The following is a 26019-nucleotide window of genomic DNA, read 5'->3' as shown; positions in this document are numbered from 1 at the left end:
ACACGGGCTCTAGGCGCACGGGCTTCAGTAGTTGTGGCACGTAGGCTCAGTAGTTGTGGTTGGTGGGATCTAGAGCACAGGTTCGGTAGTTGTGGCGCCCGGGCTTAGTTGCTCCAGGGCATGTGGGATCTTACCGGACCAGGGCTGGAACCCGTGTCCCCTTCATTGGCAGGCAGATTCCCAACCACTGTGCCACCGGGGAAGCCCTCTTTTAGATTTTTAAATTGACATTAAGAAATAATGTCTGTCTTGAAGTAACTTAAATTTAGGATCATATTTTTGTCTTACTGACTTATGGTGCAAATAGGCCCATTAGCATTCAAGATATTAATTTAGAAAACAAACATGTTACGTATTGGTTAGAATATTAGCAGAATATTCTAAAAGAATGATAACATCATATTGTCTTTTACTTTCTCTTAAAAATTAGTAAATATGTCTGAATTCAGGATCAGACCTTTAGGTTTCACCAAGTATAGCGGGTATCTCTGGTTTTCCAGTAATACCATACCATAAGGTTCTAATTTCTTGATAGCTGTTAGCCTGTAAATCAAATAAACACTTGATAAATTTTACAAATATCAAATTATGTAATCACTAATGATTTTTTTGTTTTGTAATTTTAGTTTGTAATAGTTGTTGTGGACAGTACAGACAGAGAAAGGATTTCTGTAACTAGAGAAGAACTCTATAAAATGTTAGCCCATGAGGTAAGTAGGATTCTGGCATTAGATGTACGGGGGTGGGATATTTCTATCACCTTTGTCCTTTCTACTTTCTCATGAGCATACTATTTCAAATTTTTAAAAAAATTCTTTATCTGCTGGCCATGCCTGCTTTATAATTTTGACACTTTCCAACTTGGAAGCATATCTGGAAGCAGCAGAAAGATTGAGGAGTCAATTGTAGTATTTTAATTCCATTCATCTTAGATAAATTTGGTCTAGAAGTTTTCCTGGCCAAAAAGACCTAAGTTGACTTTCATTTTGCATTTTAAATAGATTAATTATATAGACGATTATCATTAGAAATGAGATTTTACAGTGTCAGGGACACACAGCGAGTCTTGATTGTAACTCAGTTATCTGACTAATATTTAAATTTGTTGCTCGTAGGTCTCTGATATTGTTTATTTAACTGAACAAAACTGTTATAACTAGCCACATTTTCTTAGTCCTTGAGAAATATTACTGGTAGCATAATTTGAAAATTACATAAACTGAATAATATAGTCAGTAATGATAATAACTGTAAAATCATATATTTATAATACAGTCATATCTCTCTATCAGCAGAGTTTTGGTTCTAGGATGCCCACGGATACCAAAATCTGAGGATGTCCAAGTCCCTTGTATAAAATGGCGTAGTATTTGCATATAACCGGTATGCACATCCTCCGGTATACTTTAAATCATCTCTAGATTACTTATAACACCTAATACAATGTAAATGCTATGAAAACGTGCAGCAAATTCAAGTTTTGCTTTTTTGAACTTTATGGAACTTTTTTTTCCTGAATATTTTCAGTCCGAGGTTGGTTGAATCTGAATGCAGAACCCACGGATAAGGAGGGCTGACTGTAGTGGCAATTGATTATTTTTGCATGCCTTTTATTGCAGATGTTACTTTCTCAACTCAAAGGTGGAAATAGAAAAGTTAATATTCAGTGGAATTTTAATAAAGCTTAAGAAAACTGGGATATCTTTGTAATGAAGTTTTATATTAATTTTAATATTGATTCAATGATTTGCTTCTGAGATTTTCATTAAGAATTTTGGTATGTTTCAGACGTAAGGAAACTTGGTAAAGTGGTTATGTAAACTGAAGTTTATGTTTTGCTTGTGGTGATCATACCCACCAAGATGCACCTTCCCCTGTTTTGGACTGATTCTAGCAGTTGTGCTAAACCCTTTGGGGTTTTTACAAAAAAACACATCTTGCCTTTGTACATGTATTTAACAGCTTTCAGTTCTAGTTTGAGAAACAGTAAGCAATAAAAGAGGCAGGGGGCTAAGGATTTTTTAAAATTTCCCCTTTGCATTTTACAAGAATACATCATTCTTCATTTTATGCCAAAGGGTTGTTTTATTGTTGTTTCATGAAGACTTTAGAAAAAGAAAAATAAGATACAAAATGTATTTGTCTCTTGACTATATTTTTTACTCTGTAAACAGGTAGCCTCCCTATTTGATTCTTACTCTAATTGGCCAGGATGTAGGAGGATCAGTATTATAAAAAGCCCAATAGTAGGGCTCAAAGTCATTGAATTTTATAAGTTGGGTCATTAACTTGGATAGATCAATTAACCTCATCTGTTATGGATTAGTACGCTGAGGCCCAGTAGTTTATGGGACTTGAGTTTAGGTATTCACGTCATTCAGGCTCTTTGCTGGGAAAAAAAAGTAAAAGCCAGAAATAGGGCCTAGCTGGAAAGTGATAGGAGAAGGGATGAGATTACCAGAGAAGAAGGGAATTACAGATGAACTTGGGAGCTAGAGTAAGCCACTTAATAGGGTCAGGAAGAGCCAAATAGGCAGAGTTCTGGAGAGGGAGGGACATCCGGATCAAGGATGAGAATGTGTGAAAAACAAACTTTGACATGGGTTGGTGAGATGTTTCTTGCATACCACAAAAACCAACAGAGTCGTATTATCATCACCAGTAATGATTCTATGTATTACTAAATACAAAGCTATAAAACATGTAAATTCATTTCTGAAAGCTTCATCTTAAATGAAGCATAAAACTTTGACGCTCATGAATTTTTAAAAAGTTCCAAAGACAAAAGGATAGATGAATTTTATTCAGAATGACTCAACTTCTAGGAATTATCTTCACAAAGGAAGCTTTGCGAAACAAACTGACAACTACATATGGCATATAGAAGATGCTAAATAAGTATGTTTCATGTGCTGTTATTCATTTTCTTGACTAAACTAAAAAATATTTTTAGACTCTGAAGAACAGAAGTTGATACGTAGCAGAGATATGTAGCAGAAGTTTTTCAAAGTGTTTAAAATGGGTGTTGTACAAAAGACGCTGTTTACCTTGTACTTTGACCTCGTGTTAAGTCAAGTTGAACAGCCTTAACCCAATGTATCTCTTTTCTACTATTATCATAATGCATAATTGGTTGTGAGGTTATTTAATAAAAAGTAAAGGAATATTTTCTTTCCTCTCTTCCTAAATATTTAAAAGTGGGTAATATAGCTTAAAAAAAAATCAAGAACCCTAAATAAAAAAGTTTGAGCCTGTGAAATCTAGAAAAAGTACATTCAATATGGATTTTTTTTCTTTTCTCTTCTTTAGACCTTTCAGTAAATGACTTTTTATTTCTTAACGTTTTCCAATTTTCAGTCCGGGGCTTCTCCAAATAATTTTGTTACTAAAAGTGATGAAGATAGGTTACTTGTAAATAAAATAGCATAAACTTTGTGTCCTAACTTGTGCCAAGTATTTCTGTTGTCAGATATTTCTAAAGTGTGTTTGTTCTCTGAACATGCCAGCATTAGCAATCCTGACCTATATAAAAGATTTCAACACACACTGGCAAGAGATAGTGAAACCTAGACGATAGGAAGATAGGAATTAAATCCCATGGAAAGTCCATCTACTCAATGATTCAGCCATATATCAACTATTGATAACTGTTCCATGTTCTGATTAGGATAAGAGAAAAAATATCCATATACTTGATAATGTATATGTGTACTAGTTATAGTTCATCCCTTCAAATTTTTGCCTTATATAAATAGACAGATGAACTGAACTATAGCTGAAACAAATTGAATAGGAGGTCTTAAAACTTAATGTTCTAGAGTATCCCTTTCTGACCAAGCTATTCAAGTAACTCTGTCCTTATCTGTAGTAGTGTAGTTGCCATCCTGCAGAGGGCACTGTAACTAAGCCAGCCTCCTTTGTTATATAAAGCATATTGCAGAACTCCTTTTAACCAAATAAGAAATTTACTACTTATATTTTTTATTTGCATCAGAAAGAATCAACGAAGTCATGGAAACTCTGTTCTAACAAGAGTAAAATAATGTGGAGCAATGTCAGTTTAAACCTACTGAACACTTTCTTGCTTCAAACACACATACACATGATTGAAACCAAAATATTCCAGTAAGATCCCTAAGAAGAAGGTGGCATTCAACACAGCTGTGAAAACTTGCAGACATAGCCCAAAACCTTAGTTTCCTCAGTATCTCTTAAAATATATAGGCAGAATTTTATGAGAGTTTAATCCACTTGTTGAGTGCATCCATCATAGTTTCTTAGCCCAGGATCCACGAATGGACTTTAGGATATCTATTAACACCCTAAAATCATACATAAACTTTTTTTGACATAAACATATATACATTTTTATGAGGGAAAGGTTCATAACTTTCTATAGGTTATCAAGGAAGCTCCCGGCTGTAAAAATGGTTGAGAGAGGGGAAGTTAGAGTACAGCAAAAGGAGACGTAGAACCTTTGGTCTGCTTTGTGAGTAGAGTGTTACATCAGTCATTTGGGGGCATGCACAAGGGTAAAGCTAATCCTCATTTGCAGAGCAATAAGTGAACTAACATTTGTTGAACTGTCGCCAAACCCAGGTACTGAACTGAGTGCTTTAAATATAGTAATTCGTTCATTCAAACTACATCCCCAGGAGGTAGGTGGTGGTCTCAGCATTTTACAGATGAGGGGCAACAGCTATAGTAGGCAGATCTCAGCTCAAACCTGGCTCTGTTATTGAGTAGTTATGTGACTCTGTATGAGTTACTTACATCTGAGTCTTAGTTTCCTCATCTGTAAAATGGGAATAGTAAAGCGTATCTTGTAACAGTCTTGTGAGGATTAAAGAGATTTTATTCGGGAAATGGTTAGTATCGTGGGTGACTTGCTCAGATTAGATACTCAATAAATGTTAGTTATGAGGAACAGATTCAGAAAAGTTAAAAGAACTTACCTCAGAGTTGAAGCATAGAAGTGGTAGAACTTACTATCTAATTGGGAAATTTGATAAGTTTAATGGTAGTCTAAGAATGCCCTATCAAATATTCAAATCTAACACATCTTCATGGACAAAGATAGAAGAGCTAGATCTCAGAAGATGAATAAGATTGGTTTAGGTTAGCACCTTCCAATTGAGAAAAGTCCTAAGGCCTAAGGTGTATATTGTATATAATGAGTTAGTTTATTTCCTAAATAAACTGGGAAGAAGGTTGTAACTTTAAGTATAGATACCTATACCTACAGTATAGACTGGGGTAGAATTTTGAAAAGCTCTTGAGTCCCATGCTAAAGAGTAGTTCTTAGTAGCCGTAGAAGTTTTGGGTTGGGGAAAGGGTTAGATATGTATTAAATTGGAAGATGTGACTGTTTGTTAAATACTGCACTTTGGACCATAAAAATGTAATCTAGGAATGTAAGAAATATATAAATCCATACAAGTATAGATTGATTTATTTAAATGTGTTCAGTTTGATATTTACTTTCCATCATAAGAGCTATGAGATACTTTTATGTCAAGTAGTTGAGAAATTCTAGGTTACAAAGGTTATCATATATAATCTGTTAATTAAGTTGGAAAATGTATGAAAAAAATGAACTGGCCCTTACAGTTTTGTTTGCTTTTATAGGACCTAAGGAAAGCTGGATTGCTAATCTTTGCTAATAAACAAGATGTTAAAGAATGCATGACTGTAGCAGAAATCTCCCAGTTTTTGAAACTAACTTCTATTAAAGATCACCAGTGGCATGTCCAGGCATGCTGTGCTCTTACTGGCGAGGGGTAAGATGTCTTCTTCATGAATAGCATGTATTTAACTTTGAAACATGTATTTCTTTTTAAAATCAAATATTTAAGGTTACCATGTACAGAACTTCGTAAGGGAAAGTTGTAAGACATAGTCCATGTCTACAGTGAGAGAGTTTTTAGCTTGGTTCTGTAAAGAATTAAACACAACATACACAGAATACACATAAACATACTGAACTAAAGCATGTGAGCATATGGATGATGAGTTGCTGTAGGAATTCTGAGAAATGGGCTTGTCATGAGTCTGGAGAAGTCAGGAAATAGTTCCTGCACTGGCGGTGCTGACTTATAGTCTAAGAAAGGAACTAACACTTGCTGAGCATGTCCTTGCCTTGAGTGCTTTCTATAGAGTGTTTTATTTATTCCTAACAATCATGTAGACCAGTTGTTTTTAATTCACATTTTATGCATAAAGAAGCTGAAATAGAAGAAGATTTGCATGTGGGACTAGTGTGCGGATATGCCATCAGTGCTGTCAAGAGGGAGTTGCTGCACTTAAAAAAAATAAAAGAGTTAGAATTGGAGAGAGTGTGGCATGAGGGGGTGCCTGCAGTAGAATTTTGCCCATGTCTAATGCCCAGAGATGAAAGGATTTCAAGAAGACAGTGGTTGTTAGCATTGTTATATGTAAGATATATAACATAAAATAATCTATACGTGGCATAGATAGATAGTGTCAGTAATTCAATGTTTGGTTTACTCTTCACTGTGGTCTTAAAAGGAAGGGAATTTCTGCCACTTCAGGTAAACTCATGTATCTATGCCACAAGCTTCTGCCCTTTCCTGACACCTGAAGAACCTCAACCCCAAATTTAAGACCTTTATTTAGAAGCCTTCATGTATATATTTAAAAGCAGAGAAAAAAAAAGAATTAAATTGGGGGGCTTCCCTGATGGCGCAGTGGTTGACAGTCCGCCTGCTGATGCAGGGGACTCGGGTTCGTGCCCCGGTCCAGGAAGATCCCACGTGCCGTGGAGCGGCTGGGCCCGTGAGCCATGGCCCCTGAGCCTGTGCATCCAGAACCTGTGCTCCGCAATGGGAGAGGCCACAACAGTGAGAGGCCTGCGTACCGCAAAAAAAAAAAAAAAAAAAAGAATTAAATTGGAGATGAAGCTGAATCTTAGTGTAATAGAAGCCACTGTTACCTGATTACAGATATTTGGAAGAGCATAATTAGATCCTCAAAGAAGCAAATCTGTTCATTAAAAAAAAAATCAGACAATACCAATTGTCCACATACTTATTTAAGTAAAAATATCTTTTACATATTTCTTTGTCAAATAGTTTAATACATGTCAAGATGCATATATAGATATAGGTATATCTTTATATATTATCTTTGTCTATCAAAGGTCTTTAGGCAAAAGCACTGATTATAATACTAAATTTGACAGCAAAGACAAATCATCTAGGATTGATAAAAGATTCAACTTATATACTTTGAGTAATTGTGTGGAAAATATATCATTAGGATACATATGAACTCTGGCATTTTTATTTTTGAAAGGGGACATCAACAGATGATGGTATCTTTTCAGTTTGGGATCTATGTAGACTTCCATTTGCAGCAGTTGGCAAGTGGAAATGTTTGGTTTGGGGGGTACTGTTGTTTCCCTGTGCAGTCTGACCGCCTTGGTCTAAATGCTTGGTTTTAGTATTGGTGACATTTTGACTCCCATCTCTGCCATTTGCTAACCTCTCTAAGCCTGGGCTCCCTCTGTAATATGGGAAGGGCTCTGGTCTTAGTGTTGTGAAGATTAATGAAGATAATGGATATTAAGCGCTTAGCGCAGTTTCTACTTGGCTGTTAAGTAACTACTATACCTTTAACAGTTTGGAATTAAATAATTTACTCACCTATTATTCTTATTATTTTGTATCATTTTCTATGAGTAGTTTAAAAATAAGGAATCGAGTAATGGCAGAAAAGTATGGGCCAACACCAAAACAACCACTTATTTACCTCATTGCCCTTTTTTCCCTTCTATTTCTATCATCTTTTACATTGTTAGACTGCTATACAAAAATCTGAGTTCTGGCTTTTTAAGTATTAATATAGTAGCATAGCTTCTCATATCTATAAAAGCTCCTTGTAGATAACGGTTAATGCTTCATAACAGTCCTTCATTTTCTTATAAAATTATATGTACAGCCATTTCTCTCTTACTAAACATTTAGATTCTTTTACTACAATGAATATCTCTTTCTGTATTTTGGATTATGCTCAATTACCCATTGTTCAGTGGTAACTGGTGTTAGTGATGTGAGATTTTATTTCTTTCAGATTTTTAAAATATATAGATGTAACAAATATTGTGTGCATACTTTGTTTTAACAACTCTACTATATATTTAATATCCTGTCATTTCTACTTCATTTATATCATGAGCATTTTATCATATTGTAAAATAGTCTTTGAAAGGAAGTTTTTAATATTTCATCATATGAATGTTCCATAATTTGTTAAATTTTTCCTCTGTTGCCAGACATATAAATTTTACTTTTTCCTATTAAGAATGCTTTCATGAACAGTTGAAATACATAAACCTGTCTTTATCTCTGATTATTTTTTAGGATACATTTCTGAAAGTAGAAAAAGGGGTAGAGTATTGATATTTTAAACATTTTTGATACTTCTTGCTAAATTACTTTCTGTGGGCATTCACTGTGTAATTATTGAGCTCCTTGTATGTGTCAGGCAGTATTCTAGGCACTAGAGACATAACAGAACCAAAAATATACGGATGCACTCTGTGAAAGTATGGCTTCACCACAATAGCACCAACATTGAATATTACTGATTTTTTAATCTTTTTTGTTTAGGTAGATGAAAAATGATATCTTCTTTTAGTTTGCTGTTCATAGCTTTTTAGTTCATAGCTAAAATATCTTAGTTAATCAAGATATTTTATTTTCTTTATAGATTATGCCAAGGACTTGAATGGATGATGTCACGACTTAAGATTAGATGATCTCTACTGACCTGTTCTCATAGACTTTGTATAAATGAAGTGCTGGACTTTACCTGAAAGCTGCAAAAATTAATGGTTTAGATATATTTATAATAAACTGATTTAAACAGTTAAACTTTTTCTATAAGAAGAACAATTAAGACCACTTGTTTGAAAACAAAGATGAAGTCTCACCTTTCCATCTGCTTTCTCATTAGTTCCTTCCAAAGCAAGGTCTTAAAGCTGTGATGGACATTTTTCTCATAAAGAATCCTCTCAGGACATTGTGTAGCCTGTGGTAAGTACAAAGGGAGAGGAGGATATTTTTAACTTTAAGAGCTTTATTATCAAAAGTATTTTGCATAGGGTTGTGTAGGTATTATGTATATACCTCAAATTCAAGTTAATGGCTTTGATTTATGTTCTTAAAAAAAGGAAATAACACAAAAATTAATAACATCCTTAGTTATAACCATAATGAGATGAGTACTGGCATTGGTGGTAAGTGCCATTTTGTACTTCCCCTATGTTCTCTGTATCATACTAAGCAACCCCCAAATCAAAAAAGCAAGGAAAAAGCTTGACATTGTGTACCTAATATTTTGTTGACCAAATCACGTACAAGGAAACATGTAGTCCAGCTGAGTGAAATATCTGTCATATTCTTGACTTAGTATTACTTATGGGCAGAATTGCACATTGAGCAATCACCAGATTGCTCCCTTTACTGGACCTTATGCCATCTAAATTTACTGAGTAAATTGTTAATCTATTTTCAGTTAATCATTAATTGTGATTAAAATTATCAAGTGATTTTTTTCCAGCATTAATTGGAAACTGTTGCATGAAATATGTCTACCCAGAGAAGAAGTATCACACTATAAATATTATCAAATAATTTAGCTACAGTCTTCTTAGATATTAAATTGTATGTCAAGCATTTAAAAGTCAATTTGAGATGAAAAGTAAAGCATATTTTCTAAGCAACAAAGATAATTTCTTAATTTGAAAGTTTCTTATTTCTTAACTTAGGAGTTGGAATAGTTTGAGGGTTTTTTTGTGTGTCTGTAAGTTTTCCTCTATCATCTTAAACCACATGAATGCATTGTTTGACAATTACAAAATATGAATCCTTTTTAATGCTTTTAAGAATTTGGTTTAAATATTGATCAACATAATGTATGATTTTTACTAAGAAGTAACTTGGCCCCAAAACCTTTTATGTTTGCTAGGTTTTTTTTTTTTTTTTCCCAGCATCTGAAAGTCTAAGGTATTTCTGTTTTAAATGTAAACAAACTTATCCTAAATGTGTTAAAACATATTCTTGGGCACTCTGTTGGTATATCTTTCATGCCCTGAAAATCTGGTGACTAATCCCAAACTGGCACGTTTTAGAATATTCAAGAAAAAAAAAAAAACTACTTTTAATACCAGCCTTTTAGATTTCAAAGATTTTGATGAGAAATAATAGTACATACTCTTAAGTATTGACAAAACTTTGAAACTTCCTTTCTAGAAAATATAAAATGCTCGTTATATAAATCCAAGTCAGGCATGGGAAATCAGCATTTAAAATTAGATGTTTTGTGTTTTATATTTATATTATAATGTTCAAAATGCAAGTATAACATTTTAATATTTGTGAACTTGCTTTTACAAAAGTAACTCCTAAATTACTAAGCTTTATTTGTTCATATGTCCTCATACTTTTTCAATCACTGTAAGAAATTGCTTGTATATTAAAAACCCAAATCTATTTTGTTGATGTTGCAGTGTCATCACAGACAAATATTCTGTAAAGTAGCCCAGCAAATCCACACCTTTTATCCTTTTTGTCTTTTAATTTGAATAACCATGGTTTAGTCCCTTGAATTGCTGCCACATCAGTTCAACAATATACCAGCACATTCCCTTGTCATCAAGGTGTTAGCCAAAATTTATTCTTTTTTTTTTCAAAATTTATTCTTAATTGGATGTTTAAAGCATGTACTACATTGTTACAGTTGGTTTAGCAATTGACATGGCATCATGAGCATGCATGAAATCTTTTACCACATTTATGAAACATGCTTTTTTCGTTACATTCTACCCTCCAGGCCAAGCATTAGAAAAAAGGTGGTACCTTTATACTTGTGCATAAAACCAAAATTACAATGGGAAAAAACTTTTTAAATTTGTGTACGAAAATACATCGAAATCATTGTAACAGTATTACTTCCAAATAACATGGAGAGCCTCATGAATAGTCATATTGGTGATTTATATGTAGTTTTTAAGTGGAATTAAGCAAAGGGCAATGCTTTTGTTTTTTTAATATGCTACTTTTGGGTATAAACAAACATTTTATTTAGGGTTATTATGCTCAGCTTTGAAAAGAACAAAGCTTCATACCTCTGTACATGTGGCTGGATTTAAATATCCTGTGTTTGATACTAATTTTGAAAGTTGTGTAACTTCTCTTGATATCTTCGTAAAAGTAACCATATTGCTATACGCATTTAAATATGTTTAATTTTGTCATATTGCATTTAGGAAGTATATCTTACACAGTCTAATAAGGATTCTTGTTTGAAATTTTTCAGTTCTATCTTCTTTGGCCCTCATGGATGGGCAAAGAATACATTGAAGGCAGGTAGTTTGCGAGGCAGGGGAAAGTGGGTAGGGAATATGACATTTTGCCTTAAGAATAAAAAAGTGCTTCAGCACTGCTGTCTGGCATTTTTAATGCAGGTAAAGTGATTTTAGAAGCGTGGCATGGAATAGAAAAGAGTTTCTGTTTTCTGGCCTTCAAGAAGTGCCTAGTAGGTAGTGACAGTGAGATCACAGAGAAGTGCAGGGCACTGAGGAAGGGCCGGAAGTCCCTGAGATGTTCTTTTCTTTTCTGTCTGAGTGTATAGTATTAAGATATCTAGAAATGGGATTCTGTTGTCCCCCCTCACAGGCACTTTACATCTCTTGCTGTGACTGCAGCAACCACATACAGTACAGACAACCTCAACATTTGTTTATATTAATGCACATAGAAAAACTGTAGACAGATTTCTAGTTTTCTCTGCAGGCATTTTTGGGACTATATCTGTAGTGTGTTCTACTTTGTATATACGGGGTAATAGCACATCCCAGATTATCTGTGGACTTTGGAATCATCTTCTCTCAGTTACCCAGTCATATCCTAGAATCAATCCATCTTTCAAGGCTGGGTAGAGACAAGGTTTCTTTGCATGACTTAACTTTGAATACTCCCACTGTCCAAATGTAATCTGGAACTTCTTGCTTTAGGATTGGCTTTCCCATAGCTCAGCCATCCCCTGCTCTCCGGTATCTTCATTGCCCATCAACGAAGATATATTATCTTGGTCCTGGAGATATTCTAAACTTTACCCATATCCACTGTTCTCCAAACTACTAGTTTCTAAGTTGGTTCTCTGGTTCTTTGCTATCCTCCACTGGCTTGATTCATTGATTTGCACTTTGCTCATTAGAGAGTATTATTAGAGTTGTTGCGTACATCACAAGACTGGCTTGCTGTGTGTACAGCACATAAATACATACCAGCAGTAGAGTCCTTTAAATTATACTCTATTTAACATTATAATACTACTTAATTTTAGCTTCTCACACCGAAAGGTAGATTCAGAAAGATAAGAGAACTACCTAGACTGCCAGCTCCTTGAGCTACTGGGTAGACGTGAAAGGGATTAAGTTATATGTGTATTATCTTCCCATTACCAAAAATGAGTTACGTTTTGAGGAATAAAAGACACCAGACCAAATTCATATGTAGTGTTTAACCTGAAGACATCCCCACATCCTTAAAACCATAGACCACATTTCATTTTTTTCCCTCATGTTTACTTAAAGAACAAAGATAAACATTAGCTGTCTAAAGGAATTAGTAATGAGAAGCCTATCTTTACAAAATAAACCTGTAGAAATGGACTTTAAAAACATCAAAATTATCAATCACCATGTATTGACACTATCGATGCAGACATAATATAGACAATACTTTTTTAAAGTTCCACTTATACAAAAAATAAAACTTCTATATCATGCTCCCTCAAAGAATGTACGATAATTTTAAGACCAGGATGGTGGAGTAAAGGAAAGAAAGAGAGAATTTAAAAACCTTGGATGCTAAAAAGTGAATCTATTAAATCCTAAAATCATGTGTGGGATTGTGAAGAAATTGTAACAGGATACAGTTGGATTAATTATGCAATATTTTTTACCGAATGTCTAGCCCTTGTGTATTGTTCTGAAAACTACAGTTTGAATCTTTATGGTCTTGCCTGCTAGATATTGTGTTCTTTGGTAGAAAATTCCCATAGTCTGTACTCAGCAAGTGCCTAAAACTGATTTGTGTTGATTTTTAAGTCCATCTAATAAATTATACATGTTTTCTATTGTATTATATGTGCTTGGCTTACTGATGATACAGCCTTGAGGGTTTTTAAGTCATAATTTTTGCTTGGTTTGACTAAAAAGCCTCAAAACTGAAAATACCCATCCTAACCCTGAATAAACCATAGGTTAAGGAAGCACGAGCAAAACCATTTTTTCTCTTTCCTAATACAAATATTCCATGACCCTGGTGTTAGTTAATGCAGAGACTAGAAAACTAGACTCTATTTCTGTTCTTTTTAAATAGTTTTAACACACAGAAAATTATATTGTGTTTTAAAATCATAGTAAAAGTTTGTTGCTTGTGTAAGAGTAGCCTCTTAATTCTCATACTTAGTGGTTAGTAATTTTAAGTCGTATCATTTAGATCTTGAGCCATTTCATGTGTGTGCACACCAGAATCCTTCCTCTTTAGATTCTCCTTATAAAATGAAATATTTGATAGAACTCTACTATGTTTCTCATGTTCATTCTTCCTTCCTTCCTTCCTTCCTTCCTCCCTCCCTCCCTCCCTCCCTTCATTCCTTCTTCCTTTCCGCTCCCTCCCTCCCTTCATTCCTTCCTTCTTTCTTCCTTTCCCCTGCCTCCTTCCCTCCCTCCCTCCCTCCCTCCCTCCCTTCATTCCTTCTTTCTTCCTTTCCCCTCCCTTCCTCCCCTCCTTCCTTCCTTTCTCTTTCTTTCTTTCTTTCTTTTTTGACTGTAAACTCTGGGGGCAAAGACTGTATTTTCAGTGATTCACAATTACATTTTGTTTATATTTTAAACAATCTTGCATGAAAAGTGAAATGTATATATGATTTTAATTATTATAATATATACTATTCTCTTCCAAAACTTCTTACATTGGTGATGTAAAGAAGTCCTCTAATTATTTTTGCTTGAAATAGTCCTTTAGATTAGAGTAGTCTTTTGTTACATTATGTCCCTCTATGGTTCCTTAAGAGGAAGTGATACCTGCAGAGCACTTTTAAAGATATTTTCTGGGTTAATGTTCAAGATAACACATTGAAAAGGAAGCTATAATTATGTCTAATGAGGGCTCTTTTGGTTGCTAGAGATGAGAAAAATGAATACTAATTTTAATTTGTGCTTAAAATATATTTTACTAACTATATTGATTTTTAAATATGACAAATGTATCTTGTAGATATTAATCTTCCTTGCTTATATTTTCCTAGAGAAACTAGATGAAAATGTGTTCCAACTAGTCTCTATATATTGACATATGTGCTCTATGTATATTGACATAATTGAAGCTGCATTTAATACAACTAATTAGAAACATTTTGAAAATTTTTAGGTTTATTGTATTGGAATTTCTAATATGATACAAGGTTTTGACTCAAGCTTTGTATGCAAGAAGAGGTGGAAAATTTTTCTTATCTCTTTATCATTTTATTAACTTGTATTTCTCTGTATCCTAGGAAAATTGTACATTCAAGGAATATTCCAAAAAGTGATAATCTTAGAGCACTTGGGTGCTTTTCTGTTTCATCAGTGCTGATATGTTAGGTACCTAGGGAAATAATGCTTCAGGGCCTTCTTGACAAGACAACTTCGTGGGTGGCTGGGGGATACTTATGTTTGTGCTCATGTTGGGTTGGAGTGGCAGATGGTATAGGGACCTCTCCATTGGTAAAGCAGTGCAATCAGCTTCTTTGCAGGTGTGTTACTTCATTATACTTGTAACATCATTCCTGTGTCCATAACTGACTGAAATGTCAAGTTCCAGAAATGTAAGGCATTGGGTCAGGTGACCAGTAGTAGGACCTAGTTTATAATGCAATAAAGGAATAATGTTAAGGTATGTTTGAGGGGAAATAACAAATATGATTTTACTGCTGAATTTCCTTTTTTAATATGTATATTAACTTTTTTTTTAAGTTGCATGTTAACCTGGTAAAAAGTATTGTCTCTGCTTTATGCTTTGAGTAAAAAGAACAGCAAAAAAAAGACAAGTTAAATTGTTACCCTATTATGTACTATTACATATACCTTTTCTTTTAGAAAAGGTTAATTATAATTACTATTCACACATCCATGTTGTCAGTGTTTTCATTCTGGTTTATTGTCTTAATGTGTGCAGACTTGGTGATGGTAGCTCTATTAACTGTCCAGGGCTGGGATCGCCAGGGCAATTGAAAAGGTATGACGGTTGCATTATGCAAATGAAAAAACGATTGTCCTCATCTTCTCTAGGAACCTTTTTATGGAACTCCGTCAACTAATAGCATTCTATCTTTTACTTCTGGGTACTTGAATTGGACATGAACCTAATAAACAGTGTGACCAGTTTGTGTGATTAATTTGTCTTAAAATGTGAGGAAGGTCCAGTCGTTTAAAGTGAATATTTTTTAAAGTGAACATCATGAGAATGGTTGACAGTAAACAGGAGAAAACGGAGGAAAAACACTGCGGATGCCTGGGGACGGCACCTCCCCACGCATGCTTGTTGAGTAGCGGTCTTTCTCCCCTCTGCAATGTAAGCTGCAGGACCACAGTGACCACGATTGCTGTGTTTACCAGTTTACATCTCTCAGCGCCAAATACGGTGCCTAGTATGTGACAGGTGTTCAGTTTATACGTGTTGACAGACGAATTAATGAACTATTAATATTTTTGTGTCCTGCCCCCCACCATGAATGAGTTTTTCTTATGTCTGTGATTGTAGCATACTACCTCATTTAATTCTTATTTCAATTTTTATCTCAACTTTTATTTAATTCTGCCTTATTTCAAAAGGAATTCAGGGTGACTATTTTTCTGACTAGTTCTTCTAGTAGAAATAAGACATATTTCCTTAAAAATGGCCTAAAAGCATCATGCAGTGCAAATAAATATATACAAATTTTATTTCTTTGAGATCTGTGTGAATCGGCATCTAGGAATGTCAGGAATGCAGCAGAGTTTGTGGTTTACCATCTGTAGACGTTGAAATAGTAAATGGTACAACAGCTCTTTTGGGAAAAGATCTGTGTCATCATCTTCTTGATCTTTTATGCCCTTCCTTTTTTTAGTTTTCACATCTGGAATATCCTCTTTTGGGTGCTAAATAAACTTTATCCCATGAAAAGAATATTTTCACAATGCAAAATAGCCTCCGGCAGTCCTTTTGAATGTGTTCCTAATGACTGGAACCAACTTTTGGGGGATCCCATGAGTTGGGCTGCCTAAGTGACCAGTTATTCGCATCACTACATGGCTTACATTCTAGCAAATCATTCTGTATCAAAATGGATAAAATCTTTTTGAAACAGATCCAGTGTTTGAATTCTTCTAGTATTCAAATCCCCAAGTAATCTTCTACTGTATTTCCATTATTTTATTTTACAAGGAACATCGTGATTGACATCTTCCAGTGAAAGTTGTTTTCATAGTTAGGAGTATTTCTTTTGACTAGAATCCCAGAAGAGAAAATGGTTTGATGGGATTTGAGAATGCCTATTATTCCATATTTTATTAATATTGTATATTTTGGGTGGGGGAATTTCCACTCTAATAAAAGAATAAGCATGTTGTCTTACTTTGCACATATTTGATTATTGAGACTATTTTTCTTATATGCTTCAATGTCCTCTTAATTATTCTTTTGTTCATTTATTGTTAGAATCAGTATTTTTCTTGTAAATGGAATAAGTTCTTTAAATACTAAATATATTAGTCCTTGATCATTAAACTTACCCATTTGTTCCTTTAATTTTAATAATTATCTTTTCTTTCTTTTTAAAGATTTAATTTTATTTATTTTTGGCTGCATTGGGTCTTCCTTGCTGCACGCGGGCTTTCTCTAGTTGCGGCTAGCGGGGCCTACTCTTCATTGTGGTGCGTGCGCTTCTCATTGTGGTGGCTTCTCTTATTGTGGAGCATGGGCTCTAGGTGTGCTGGCTCATTAGTTGTGGCTTGTGGGCTCTAGAGTGCAGGCACAGTAGTTGTGGCACACGGGCTTAGTTGCTCCGAGGCATGTGGGATCTTCCCGGACCAGGGCTCGAACCTGTGTCCCCTGCATTGGCAGGCAGATTCTTATCCACAGCGCCACCAGGGAAGTCCCTATAATTATCTTTTTAGCATATAAAAGTGTTTATGAATATAAAAAAATTACATAAGAAATGCATGATTTCTTTGTGTGAAAACCAGAAAAGAGACATAATAAGCAAAAAGAAAATTAAAATCATTCAGGGCTTCCCTGGTGGCACAGTGGTTGAGAGTCCGCCTGCCGATGCAGGGGACACGGGTTCGTGCCCTGGTCCGGGAAGATCCCACATGCCACGGAGCAGCTAGGCCCACGAGCCATGGCCGCTGAGCCTGCGCATCCGGAGCCTGTGCTCCGCAACAGGAGAGGCCACAACGGTGAGAGGCCCACGTACCGCAAAAAAAAAAAAAAATCATTCACTGTCTCATCATTCTAATAAAACCCGTATCAACACTTTGGAATGGGTATATATTTGAGTCAATATTTTGAATACAGAATTCTAAAAAACCCTGTAATTTTTCCACAATATACTATAAACATCTTTTACACATGAAACATTATTTTACTGGATGTATTATGTTTGCCTGTTTGGATTATCATAATTTATCTAACCAGTCTTCTGTTGTTAAATTGTTCCTTAGTTCTCACCTTTAAAAATAATACAATTAATACTTGAATTTATTTTTTATTCAAATTACAAATTGAATTGCTGTGTAAACGTGTTTGAATTTTTAAAAGGCGTTATTGACATGTTGCATAATTGTCTTACCCAAAGAGTACCCGCATCCTGGTCAATTCTTCACTCAAGCACATGACCATCCCTATATTAAGACATTTTTTTTTTAATTAATTAATTAATTTATTTTTGGCTGCTACTCTTCGTTGCGGTGCACAGGCTTCTCGTTGCGGTGGCTCCTGTTGTTGTGGAGCACGGGCTCTAGGCACGCGGGCTTCAGTAGTTGTGGCATGCGGGCTCAGTAGTTGTGGCTTGCGGGCTCTAGAGTGCAGGCTCAGTAGTTGTGGCGCATGGGCTTAGTTGGTCCACGGCAAGTAGGATCTTCCCGGACCAGGGTTTGAACCCGTGTCCCCTGCTATGGCAGGCGGATTCTTAACCACTGCGCCACCAGGGAAGTCCCAAGACATTTTATATTATAGTAAGATTTGTTGACCTGTTCATTGCTCCTCACAGGCCATCACTGCTCTCCAGGCATTTTCAGGTTGTGCTGTACATTGACTAGTTCTCCCTCACTTAGCAAAGGGCAGCACAGAGCTTCTCTCTACCCTCGACTTTTCTGTGATCTTTAGCCTTTAATTATTGCACAAAGTTTATTTGTTAATCCACTTGTAATGTATCCATCCTGTGCTAATCATAGACTTTTTTTGGAAGAACAGAAGGGAAAAACCTAAAAAAGGTACTCTCAGCTCATGTTTTTTTAATGTGGGGGAAGAGTTATCTCTTAACACTTTATCATCTAACAGAGATGACTGGTCTTCTGCCTTGGTGATGCTTTCCTGCAAGTGTGTCAGTGTACAACTGGCAGCCTTTAATGCTAGTCCTTTTACTTTTCTTTTAAGGGTTCTTTGTCTTAGAGGAAGTTTACATTCATTTTAATAATAGAGATTGTACTCTTTCCCAGTGTGACTGAAACTCCCATCTTACCGTTATCTCTTGCAAGAAAATTGCTTTTGATGAACAAGTTTTTAAGTTGCAGGAACACATCTTCGTATATTTCAAACACTTACTGTTTCATCCTTTTAAATTCTTAGCTACTCTCTGGGTGTGTTTGAGGTATGAGATTGAACATCTTCATAGATTTTTGGTCATTTGTATCATATAAATTTTCTACCTCCTTTGTACATTTTGCTCCTGCTTTGTGAAAGTTGTTTTAAAGTACAATGATCTTTTGCCATGTGTCATTAATCTTTTTACCTTTTGTGTGTGTGTGTGTGTGTGTATATGGTATCTTAAGTTGGTCTCAGAAGAATTAAAAATTTTAATTGGATATATTAAGCTTTCTTTATGGTTTGTTGTTCAAAACTTTTGTGATGGAGAAGATGGAAAATAACTATACCTAATGGTTGTAGGATATTTTTTTTGTACGCTGAGTAGATGATAATGACTTTATATTTATTCCTTTTTTCCCCCAGTAAACTGTTTCTAGTTAATGTGATAGGATCAGTAAAGAGGACATGATTGGCTTTTTATCTACTGGAATATATTTCCTACATTTTCTTTGTTTTTAAGATTTTGCCTTTTTTGTAGAACCCTACTTAAGCCATACATTGAATACAATTCAAAGGTAAAAAGTGTTGAAAGTCCTGTGTTAATTCATTCAAAATATATATCCAGTGTCCATCCATTAATGTCCAACATATTAAGGGATTTGTTAAATTATAAGGTGAAACATGCTGCCATTAAATTTTCTTTACAAGGAGATTTTAACAGTGTGGGGAAATAACTGATGTGACAGGTAAGTGGGGAAAAAAGGATACAAACTTTTACATCTAGTATGATCTCAACTATGTTTAGGAAAAAAGCATAGAAAAAAGGAAGAAAATGTATCCTAACAGTATATATTACAGGTTGTTGTAAGATGACAGCATTATGGTTGATATTTTTCTGATTCTTTATGCTTTTGTACATGCCAGATATTCTGTATTGAGCACGTTACGTTCATACTTAGAAACCAGTGTTGGATCATTTTTGTTTGTTTTTAAAGAATCATCTTAATGGGGTAGGAAAAATACAAAAATGTTTCTAATTTATAAGTAAATGAGATGCAACTCTGTTTTTTTGTTTGTTTTATCTTTGTCTAACTGCATTTGGGGCATTATGAAGAGAGAGCAAGGTGATTAGTAAATATGAATTCACTGATACAATACCATTTGCAAACTCCAGTTGCAAGGTTGATTAATTTTGATAGAATTCCCATCAATCATTGTGGATATAAAGATATGAACTACTCTTTTAGCTTGTTGTTGATATTTTACTGCTTTTGAAGGATTCTTGACCATGGATAAGATCCATTCAAATGGTTATTTTTCAAAAGATACAAGCAAAATGCAGTGAGAGTTAGAAAAAAGAGGTATTATTTCCTGTGCGGGGTTCAATAACTCCATATAAGCAGGCTGGTATAGAGTGCTTTAAGACCTCAACTTCCTCATTTGCAAAACCCTTTTTTCTTAAGTGATATTCTGTGAAACCCCATGTAAACCAAAAACAGATAAAATTGTTGTTTTATTTCTGTCCATTTTCTGTAAGTTCCCACATTTACTGGGTGAAAAAAAGGGGGAGCAGTATAATTAAAATTTAATTAGTTAGTATCAAATTTAATTAAAATTTTACATTTATTTAGAATTTTTTAAAATGTGTTCACTTTTTGAAAATAGGAAAATAATAATTGACAAAAAATGGGAAAGATGGATTTACTAAAGATAGAAATAAATTTTAAATGTTTAATGGTCTTTTTGTACATATAAATAGTGTTAGCATTTTGGCTTCATTTTAATAAAAATAGGATGTATTTGAGAGAGAGAATGGTAGTCAGTTTTTAAGAAAACATAAATTTTTTTCACATTATTAAGTTGCCTGCTTGTTTTTTGTACTTGATAAATGAGAGCCAAATTAAAATTATTTATAGTTTAATGGATTGCTTCACTAATATTTGCCAGGTGAGAACATTACTTTAATAAAAGATGTTTATACAACATTTTTCATGGTGAGTATGGCTCTCAAATGTTTTATTCTTATATTATCATTTGATTAAAGAACAAATTCATTTGATTCAGACAAAATTATTTGCTACCCCTTAAAATGAATGCATTTAAGAGTCCATCCATGAAAAGCAAAGTTGATATATAAGGGAATTATACCAAATGGGTAACAGTGGCTCTCTGTAAGGAATGGGATTGTGGGAAGGTATAAAAATGACTTAGTTGTAACTATTCTTTTATTTTTATTTAATAATTTAATTATTAGATTAAATTTTTGTAATTAGTATCAAATAATTACAATTAAACAATATGTTATACTTTTGATATAAAGTTGGAACAGAGAAATATAAGAAATATAAATATATCTAGTGAAAATGACTATAAGCAAATAAATTATAATTTTCAGCTGACTTATCAAAATTAATTATAATTAATGTGCTGAATTTGAATATTAGAAAACAAGCTAACACTTTAAACATTAGTAATGTATTAAAAGTAAAATGACTCTTACTTTAAAAGAGGATTCAGGTAATTCAGGCTAAACTTTCTTTTGACTTTAAGCTGCCGACAAGAGTGCCAACGTGATGACTTTCTGGGTACCGTTGCTGTAAACAAGCATATATTCCGTTCCTGCTGTGTGAAAAGGAGCCACATGTAATGATTGTGGTCTTATTCAAGGACAGAGTGCTGATGATATCATTTCCATAGACAGTACAATGCTGCAGCTGGCTCTGTCAGTCTAGGAGGAGAGTGCACTTAAAAAAAGACCATGAAGTAATTTGCAATTCAGGGGCAGTGTTTTAAAGGAAATGAGCTGAAAGTGTACTCACTAAAGTCAAAGGAAACCTTGTGCTGTTTTTTCTTTTTAATGTTTTTGTGTCTTCAAAGTGTAACCATACCAGCTTGCATAGCCCACGTTAGGAATTCAGGAAAGGGTGGACAGCGTTAAGAATTTTGCTTTTTGGAAAAGTTCTTTGGCGGGAGACCTTGGAAGAAAAAATTATATACATGTCTGGAATTTAAACCTACATTGGTAATTTCATCTAAGACATTTAAGAAATGTGTTTCAGGGATATTTATTAGTTATCTGTTCCCTTGCAGTGCAAGGCTGACAAGCATATAAGTGCACGAGTCCCAACAGCATGAAAGCAAGGAGTCAGAGTTCCCACCCTCCTTGGCTCAAAGGAAACACAAGTGAGTAGCATTCAGTGGACCAATAACCTGACCAAAAATCCATTAAGTGCATAGCTAGTTTTCCTAGGACAGTATTTTAGCTACAAGTGATTTTTTGACACCATGTGTATCTCCTCACTCCTCTTCTCTAGTGTCCAAAGATGTATCTTTCAGCTTCTATATACAATAGCAGAATAAAATTCAACAGATACCTGAATACCTACCATGTCTTAGAGACGGTGCTAGGGGTCAGGGACATAGAGAATGAAACCACGTATGTTCCCAGGTTGCTTAATCTCATGGGGAAGATTTATGAACAGTTAGCTTGGGCAGTGTTAGAAACATAACATTAGACATGTAAGTATTTCTGCTTCTGGTTGTAAGATTTCTGGCCCAAGACTCATGAGAAATAAATCTGTGCCAGAGCATCTCTCTCTTTTATTAGGTATGTATTGGGATGTATTTTTTTCATATTTGTGCCTACTGACTCCTCTTTCACCCTATATTGTGGGAATTCCTCAAGACACACCACCACTCTGCTATTCCAAGTCATTCAGGGTATTACCAAACCTCCCTCTCCGTCCCTGACCATTTGCTTTTTATTGAGACTCATGTTGCCTACAGACATATGTTGCCTGTGTGATTGTTCAGATGTCTGAAATGTGATGTGTATGTCAGAAAAATTCATCTTCCCTACTACCCACCTCTTGCTTCCTTTTTCCGTTTTCTCAAATTTCATTACCATTGATCTTCTCTTGGTCCTTCAAGTAACAAGCTCCTTACATAGAATGGCCTCTCCTTTTCCCCTCCCTCTCTCCCTTCAACCTTTGTTGCCAGTATCTGTGTTTCTTTCCTTCTTTCCAACTTCAAACAAACATTTGAAAAGTTCTCCTGGTTTAAACTCAAAACTTTATTCCTTCCTCAAGTCTGTTCTTTCAAAATTACTGCTCAAGTTATTTAATACTAATCAGTTACATTATCACAAAAGTACTAGTATACCAAGTATTTTTAAAAGATTTATCAGAACAATGACAACATTTCAGAGATGTTTGCTAGTGATTATACATTTAAATTAATAATGTTTTGTATGCATATACTTCTTGAATTCTCAGTCCACTCAACAAAAATGGTATTAAAATTAGTTCTAAGGTATTGTTTGAAAAGTAAGTGGATAGAAACAGCTCTGAGTTGAACTTTAACATGTATTCAGAGATTTTTCTAGTTGTCCAGACGTTTATCCTTTCCTCCTTCAAATACTGGAACCACCTAAATAAGTCTGTTGAACCAAAAATCCCATAAAATGATCAGATGCTGCTGAATTCAACTGGCTGGTTTTCTACAGATTTACCTATTTACCTGTAAACCAATACTTTTTTTTTTCCTTAACAACTTTTCTTTACAACAAAATAAATCAGAGCTTCCTTGAAGTTGTTTATTTCTCCCATAATTGTCCAAGGCAGGTGTTCCAGGTTGATGGCCAGGTCCTTCTGTCTTGTGACTCTACCATCCCCAAGGCCTTGCTGTTAACTGCATCAAGGCTGAAGAAGGGGACAGAGCATGGAGGAGATATGTCTGCTTCTTAAAGGCCTCAGCCCTAAAAGTGGCATGCCTGACTTCTGATCATATTCCATGGGCAAGAGCTGGTCACATGGCCACCACAAGATCCAAGGGAGGCTGGGAAATACAGTCCCTGGCTGGAGAGCCACTTCCTGGTCACCACTGTATCACAATCAATGAGTGGGATTTGGTAGACAACAACTCTCTCTGTCAGGTAGGGCATTTGGACAAGTTGACAAATGATTACAGTATGGCAGTAAAGAATACGTTTAACTCAGTTAACTCGGACTGGGGGACAGGTCAAGGAAGGCTTTGGGGAGAGAGTGGCATTTGAGCTGTGTCTTAAAAGAAGAGTGAAAGTTAACCAGGTGAAGAAGAGGAAATGATTTGAGGCAGAGAAAACATGTGAAAGATAAGGAGGTATAAAAGTATGATCAGGAGAACAAAAGTAGTGCAGTATAAGTGGGTTGCATTGCAGAGCTGTGATAAGGTGAGCCAAAAGACGTGGCTAAAGAGGCTTTAGATTCAAAGGAAAACTTGTGTATTCAAAATATTTTGTAGGATGTAGAATCCACAAGGTTTGGATGGGAGATGAGGTCTGAGATAGTGAAAGGTCATACTACCTATGGCCTTGTAACCACGGGGGAAATTTTGGATTTTATTGTAAATAAGGCTAAACTAAGGACACACACGTATTTATTCAATCACAACAACCATATTCTGCCCCTACTCCCCAGAATACAACATTTCCTAAGTGGTACATGTCAACATAGTGTACTAGCATGGGACTCATTATTTTAGAGTGACATTGACATGTTTATTTGAATTAATGTTCTCAGCTGAGCTGTCTCATGGTGAGAACAAGTTCATATGCAACAGAAATGAAGACAACAGGTATAGAGAGAGGAGAGAGAATGAAAATAATGCCAAACAATGCTAATGTGAATTTTTTTCTAAAATGAACCGTTTTGGGTATGGTTTTGCAAAAGCCAAGCCAAGATTCAATGTTGGGGGTAGTCTCCAAAAGGAAAGTTTTCCTCTCATTTAAGATAATGGTACCATTTCCCCCAAAGGCTGTGGTCCGATTCTCGTGGTGTCTGTGACAGGCACCGGCCCAACAACTCCATGCAGAGGATTTGGGGAAGAGTTCAAGAGAGGTTCAAGAGAATTTATATTAGAAAACTCCTACTTCTAAATAAGAATCTGGGACCTGATAATATGAAGATGCACTTTTCAAAAGAGCCCTCTTGAGACTCAAGGAAAAATTTTAGGAAAGGGGAAGGTCTCAGAGTTGAAGAGCAGACTTTGACACAGTTGCCTGTAGGATATGATATGAGAGGCATTTCTGAGAGGATTTCCTATTCAAAACGGCAATGTAGATAATTTTGAATAGCTAATCCCCGGACCCCTTGCTAACCCCAGGAACTTTCCAAAGTACTTGGTATTAAAATGTCATTCCATTGGTCAGGGTGAGATTTTTGTCTCTTAGAGTACAGTGGAATTGCCTTTACCCTGATATGGCGGATGCATTAATAGCCGAGTAACAGACAGGAATCCCATTTTGTAGAGTGTCTCCTGAAGCACCTAACCCCACCCACAGCAGGTGCCCCTTCTTGCCCACATGAGGTATTGCAACACTTCAGTGGACAGCTCAGCTCTCCTCTACCATTTTCCTTACTTTCCTTTCCCCAAGCTCAGCAGACAACCTTGCTTCATAATTAAAAAAAAAAACAGTCAAGGCTATGAGGTGTTAATTTCTTGGTTTTCCTGCCCTCTTATCTACATATTTACCTCCCTCTGCCCATTTCTGGGAATTTGTTTCCTCCACTCACTGAGGAAAGACACAGATTCTACAAAATGTGTCCTTGAATTTCTAGACATCTAGGCAAAAACGATTTCCAAAAGGGAGGGAAGCAGGTGGTGGTGCTGTGAGGAGAAAACTGACCTTGACCTTGGGCCCTATCTCTGCAGAGGAGGCGGTGTAGGCTGGTGGTGGCCAGCCAGGGTTTTAGCTGGATTCAGTTTTGAATCGTCTCTCCATCCCTTACTGATTGTATAATTTGGAGCAAATTAATCTCTGAGCCACCTCTTTTAGCTTCACTTTTCTTTGGAAAATCGGAATAATGTCTACTTTGTAATGAGAATTAAATGAGATCATACAAGTGTGGAGGAAAGAAAATGTAATTTAAAAACCTAATTTCAGATGCTTCCACATGAAACGTCCTCAACAGAGGAAAACTTATCCTTTTGATTAGGAAAGCATATTGATGGGCCACCTACTTCTGAGAGGCAAAGTACAGACCCAGCTGGATCAGAGAGGTTGGGATATAGTGGGTATAAATGTAGCTTGCTCTGAGTAAAGAAGCAGTGAGACTTTCAAATTTTCTCCCTGAAAGCGAAGGAAAGCAGTTTGGACCCTGGAACTAGAGGAAAAAGCAATGGG

At 35.3% G+C, this 26019-nt stretch overlaps 1 protein-coding gene across 3 annotated transcripts in view; it reads left to right on the top strand.

Moving 5' to 3' along the window:
- The window catches only part of ARL5A (ARF like GTPase 5A), a 70860-nt gene that overhangs the window by 12538 nt on the left and 32303 nt on the right, over window positions 1–26019 (top strand). The window contains exons 4-6 of one of the 3 annotated variants that reach the window (XR_013828884.1): window positions 627–710; window positions 5629–5780; window positions 8731–9056. Coding sequence is in view for 2 of the 3 variants with exons in the window: in XM_079925254.1 (XP_079781380.1) it covers window positions 627–710; window positions 5629–5780; window positions 8731–8779 (285 nt within the window). In the remaining variant the exon portion in view is untranslated. Of the gene's footprint in view, window positions 1–626; window positions 711–5628; window positions 5781–8730; window positions 13170–26019 lie in introns of those variants that run through there. The other 2 variants (XM_079925254.1, XM_079925255.1) reach the window with 2 other exon arrangements.

Source organism: Stenella coeruleoalba (assembly GCF_951394435.1).
Source record: "Stenella coeruleoalba genome assembly, chromosome: 6".
NCBI classification, from domain to species: domain Eukaryota; kingdom Metazoa; phylum Chordata; class Mammalia; order Artiodactyla; family Delphinidae; genus Stenella; species Stenella coeruleoalba.
The sequence above is the reverse complement of the archived record's forward strand: the minus strand, read 5'-3'. Positions and strand labels throughout refer to the sequence as shown.